The sequence below is a fragment of the Limulus polyphemus genome, unplaced genomic scaffold (genome assembly GCF_000517525.1).
Source record: "Limulus polyphemus unplaced genomic scaffold, Limulus_polyphemus-2.1.2 Scaffold823, whole genome shotgun sequence".
Classification (NCBI taxonomy): domain Eukaryota; kingdom Metazoa; phylum Arthropoda; class Merostomata; order Xiphosura; family Limulidae; genus Limulus; species Limulus polyphemus.
In genome coordinates this window covers 313428-319427 of record NW_013666433.1, presented here as the reverse complement: position 1 = coordinate 319427, position 6000 = coordinate 313428, and the positions used below count along the sequence as shown (strand labels likewise).

General features: G+C 32.5%; 1 protein-coding gene across 1 annotated transcript in view; it reads right to left on the bottom strand.

The window, feature by feature from the left end:
• LOC106460725 (F-BAR domain only protein 2-like) overlaps nt 1-6000 on the bottom strand; it is an 89526-nt gene that overhangs the window by 60714 nt on the left and 22812 nt on the right. The window contains exon 7 of the mRNA XM_022387502.1: nt 3739-3763. Within this exon, the coding sequence (XP_022243210.1) occupies nt 3739-3763 (25 nt within the window). The remainder of the gene's footprint in view (nt 1-3738; nt 3764-6000) is intronic.

Here is a 6000-nt window from a genome sequence, read left to right as displayed (position 1 = left end):
TTTGTGTCAATAATTTTAAGAGTAAAGTTTGATATACTATATGACACAGGTGATGCTGTCAAGTTCCTGTGAAGTATGTTTGTGTCAATAATTTTAAGAGTAAAGTTTGATATACTATACGACACAGGTGATGCTGTCAAGTTTCTGTGAAGTATGTTTGTGTCAGTAATTTTAAGAGTAAAGTTTGATATACTATATGACACAGGTGATGCTGTCAAGTTTCTGTGAAGTATGTTTGTTTGAGAAATTCAAACAATAAAGTTTGATGTCTTACACGTGATGCTGTACAACTTTTATAAGATGTTCTTATAAAATACCACTTTATGTTAGTAAGAGTGTGAAGTGAGAGATCTTGACAGGGTATATTACACAACTATTGTAGGATTAATATGTTTATGTGTGTGACAACTTAAAATATTAAGTCTTTGATGGATAGGTAAAATGGGTAGTGTTGTGGAACTGTGTAGACTACACATCTATGTAATTGATAATCTTGAAAAAATGAGAATTTATGACTACAGACTACAGTACTGTATTTCTGGTGAAAATCAAAATTAACAGAATATTATAAAAGTATAAGTTACAGGGCACGAAGAGAATAATCTTGCTACATGGTACACAAACTGTGTGGCATGCCACCCCTGAAGGGGCATGGAGAGTTGGTAGATGGAGCACCATAGGAGCATATATATATCTGAAAGTACAAATTCAAAAATAAAGATGTTTTAGAAACTACAATACAAATATTACCACTGCTATGTAATATCATAAGAACAACTAACATGGGGAAATGGCATGTACAGTGTCTGCACAAGTAGATAACATAGGGTGTGGGGAACAAAATACATGTTTAGAAAGGGGTGCCATAAAAAAGTTTGTGCACCACTGATCTTGACTACAAAAAAGATGTAGTCTAACAGAGTCAGAGTAGACCCTAAAACCACAGAAAAATTTCAAAGATCTGGATTCCAGGGAGAATAAATGTCATGGATCAGCCTTATAAAAAGAATGAATCTAATGTAGACTCATTCTTTTCAGCAGGGTACCTCTTTGCCTTCTCTATGTTCTTCAATGGCTCTGACAGGATAAATCCACATAAATGCTGTCTCCATATGAAAGAAGAGCCTGTATTTTAATTCATTATTTTATTTGTTCTTTGAAATCAAATTCATTCCCAATCAATGAAATTGTTAACCATATTTGGGCAGAATAGACAAAATATCACCTGTTACTGATTCCATCTATCCAGGAGGATAACCAGAGAGAGAAAATTCAATCCATAAGCAGAATAGACAGTGATACAATGGAGATAAAAATGCAGGAAAAATATATTTGAATTTGTCCACATACCAGCATGTAAGATATCCTCTTGCGAATAAGCCTCATTTGAAGATAATCAAAAATAGTAAGAGAAATTGTAAAAGACAACAGGCCCCAAACTCAAGGGATTGCAAAGTCAAAGTAAATGGTTGAGGAGTTCCTCGAAAAATGTTAATCCAAAATTCCAAGATGAACTAAATAGGCAGTCAACTGAATATGAGTCATCAAATAAAAAAGTCAACTGAGCAAGATTACTCTGATTATCCATGTAATGATGAAAAACAATATTAAGTACAAGTAAAAGACCAGCTAGTGCTTTGACTACACATATAGACATATCATGCCGAAGACAGACCAAAAAAGGGAGAGCTATAGACCAATACACTGCTCAATGATATGAAAAAAAAAAAAAAAAAAAAAAAACGGACATGAAAATGGGTTAGTCAGGATATGTAAATAAGCATCTCTGATATCCAAAAACCTTGATAAAGGAATTTTCATACAATTCTTATAGGTTTCATCTGAACAGCGGGAATATCTAGATGAAAATATATTAATACCATTCATCAGTATTCTATTTTTTTGGCACTAAAAAGAGATTAGAATAAAAGCCATGAGAAAACATGAAGTACAACATTAATATCCCCTTTTATTAAAAATGTTCAAAACTTCCAGATATAAAAAATCAAATAGAAACTGAAAGAGGATGGTAAAAATTAAACAAAATCAAATTGAAAATCTGACGAACCCAAGGAAGCTTACTACGTCTACTCATACTTTTCATGTAGCATCAATATAAACTGACTTTTGGGGATCATGTCAGATTTTTTGTTCATCTTCAGATCCTGGACTACTTGTTCCTTGGGTTCGTCAGATTTTTTGTTCATCTTCAGATCCTGGACTACTTGATCAATGAACATTACACACTAGTCTCTGGAAGAGAATGAAGACCAGCAGCAAAATGAGATGCTAAAACCATAATTAACACCTGCTGGTATGCTTCTCTCAATGGAAAAATAATTAAATACCTGCAAAGGCAAAAGCAGGTATTTTTTTTTTTTTAAGATCAGCTAAAATGATGAAAGGAAGACAAGCACCTTGCAACACAACAACTGAGAGTGTCAACAAATCATATGAGATACATGGTAATAGAAACAATATCAATGAAACCTGTAAGTAATGAAGACTGCAAAGCAGATATTTGATCCTGACTCAAACAATTAGGAGAGTGAGAATAATTAATATTGGCGTAAAAAGAAAGTCTCAAAACAAGACATGTAGGGTATGTAGGGAATAAAAACTGAGAATGGGTAAAAGTAAAAAAACCACATAGAAGACCTTCCCCTATTATAACCAAACTGAAAACAAGAACCTGAGAAAGAATTTTGGAAGAAGAACAGGAAGTGTATGAATACAATAGTCACATGCATAAGTGTAGAATTATGGGCGACACATGCTCTTCAATATATTGTTAATGGTGTGGTGCAAGGCTGTACCATGTTTAGATTCCAATATAGTTAATATGTAAACATTTTGAAATTTCACTATTTTTGATTAATTCAGTTTGGATACAGAGAGTTACTTATGTAAACAAATCATCTTTCTTGAGATGTTGATCTATTAATTAGCAATAAGCCATGTTTTATTGTAAGAAAGATAGCTTATGACATTTTGAGATATATGCTCATCTTTTATTTCTGTTAGTAAATCTGATAATTGCCAGGGGATGCCATTCCCTTGCACTATGATTGCAATGGACATGTGCAAACCTGGATTTGTTGATGTGATTTTGTATTTAAAGCCAGTTTTGCCCTTACAAGAAAGAATTTTAGCTGGATCATAAATCTAAACTTTAAGATTTTCTAGCTTCAAGCTTGATTTTGAGACTTTAGTCACTTGTGTTTCATTTTAATTTGTTAGTGTTATTTTCATTTTGGACTTTTCTATTTGTTGTATAACTTAAATTAACATGTAAGATGAATCTATTAAAGATTTCTCCACACCTGTCTAACAAGATGAGCACACCCACCACAAACACTTCCTTTGTTTTGTGTGTATGGTGTTCGTGACTTTGATTATTACTTGTTTAAAGAAGATTGCTGTTTTGATAATTCTGTGTCTTGACTCTTTATTCATAGCAAACTCAGAAAGAATATAGAAATAAAACACACTACATAACATAAAACAACAGTTTGTGCACCATACTGATTACAATATGGAAAATACCACAACAGTATGAGTGCAAACTTCACAAGAAAGGCTTTCAGTATTTTAAAGGTAAGACTACTTGATAAAGCTATACAAAGAGTACTTTTTTGTTTGACTGTATAAGTGAGACTACATGATGTTTTGATAGATTATACCAAACAGATAATACCATATACATTGTCAAAGAAAGGAAAACCTTCATGTACTTACATGCTTTCCTATGCTTTGTTTCTGCCTGTTAAAATATACAAAATATTAGTTTTAACTAAAATAAACATGACAAAATAAAAATACTTCAAGAAAATGTTTGAGATACCCAATTTAAAGTCAAACTATTAATAAAACAGTGTTTTGTTGAAATTCTGTGTTCATTACCTACATTTAACATCAATGCCACATGCATGTATTACTAATGAAATTAAAAATTCATGTAACACTGATGTTATACACATGGTTTTCATGAGCTTAGGTTATGATATGAATATAAGTGCCAAAGTACTTCTGTCCTTTCTTTCACCATCGATAATGTTCTGAGTTATGTTCCTCGTTATGGATTATTGCTCTGCAATGCAATTTTTACTGCAAGAAACTATTACACAATACATTGAGTTCAATGTTGTCCTTCCCCTCCTCTACATATATACTTTCCAAAGTTCACCAGTTGCACAGAAGATGAGTTCTGATGAGATATCTAAGCAACCCAAAGGCACAGAAGCTCACGTGAGATATCTGCAAATGCTACAGCATGAGTTTCACTGTGTACTTGCACTTTGGATAGGAACAGGCATGTTGACTTGGATAAGTGCCTGGATGCTTTGTCTTGTTGGAGCCATACATTAACGTGAAAGCATTGAGAGATTATCTTGGCATTTTTCTTGACTGAGAAGCCTGACATGTGAAAAAGACACACACTGCCAGATAACACTTGGACAGCTTTCACAGTTGCTCTTCTGGTTGGCTATGTGCTTTGGCAAAAGCTCATGAAATCAGCTCTCATGTCTTGTTCTAACAAAAAAATTTTACTAGTTCAAGAAATATTTATTATAATCCCTGTATATAAAGCTGGATATAATTTTGCATTCATCTGTAAAAAAGATTAGATTATTTACATAGTAGCCAGCAACTTCATTTCTATTTGGAAAAAAGTTTTATATTATAATTTTATATAAATAACTAGTGTTATTTGAAATGAATAAAAACCCTATAACCTAAGCACTTTCAAAAGATGGACCTTTCTTCTTCAGGGGCAAACTGGGAATCTGAATACATTCAATTCCTTGGGTTACAAGGTTCATAAAAAAAAATTTAAATAAATATATTTCAGTTCATCAGACTTTGGTGTACACTTGGTTCAATGTTATACCTAAATTATTTTGGATTCCCAAATTACATAAAACCCCATACCAACATATGTTTATTGTAGGGGTGAAAAAATGCTATGACTAAGGAATTATCAATTCTGATAGTTAATCATCTAAAATACAATAAAGAGCATTAAAAGAAATATTATAATATTATAAAAGAGAAAACTGGTATTAATCCATCCATTATCATCAGTAATTCCTTTGAATATATACAAAGTATTAAAAACAACAGAAACTTTTACTTTCAGTAATTTTTACATTAATCTTCCTGTTGTTAACATTAAAGTGTCCTCCATCAACAATTTCTAGGTTATTTAATAAATCAAGTAAATTACTATTCTACATCAGTAAACAAAGAATTTCTATGAAAATGTCATTCACATAACTTACCACTGTTTCACATTAAACGTGTTTTTACAGGTCATGTATCTTTTACTTGATAATACATTTCATGCATTTTAGTCAACATTCTTCCAACAGATACTGGGAATTCCAATGGAAGGCAACTTCATCCCTTATGTTGTAGATTTGTATTTATTTAGACTACAGTTTTAATACATTACAAATCTTAATAATAATGACTATAATAAAGCTTTGCAAATTAGTTGTGCTTGCAGATACAGAGATAATATTATTAGACTAAATTATAATGGTTTTCAAGACACTGCAGTATAAATTTAGCCACCAGAACTTACTCTAGAAAAAAGTTCTTCCATTAAAACCAAAGCACAATATTTAGATTTAGATATAAGTATCACTAATCAAAAATTAAAATGCAAAGTTTTCAACAAGTTTTCAAAGTCTTCACCTGGAAATGGAATTGGTAGGGAAGACAAGCTTCTGTACCAAAATCCATCTCAAGTTGCAAATATTTCCAGTCCATTCAACACCTGATCCACCACAAACCGACATCCATCATATGGTAGGAAAGTGGAGAGCCTAGTGCAAAACCTGGCAGCATTGGGTATTTTTCATACAGTCAGTGGTAGGAGGAGGGATACTGGCCAGAACACACGTGAGGACTTACTTAGCTGGACCATCTCTAACAAACACCCGACCCCCCTGGGGAACCTCATCCAGAAGATGGTAGATAGAAGGAACGTCTCAG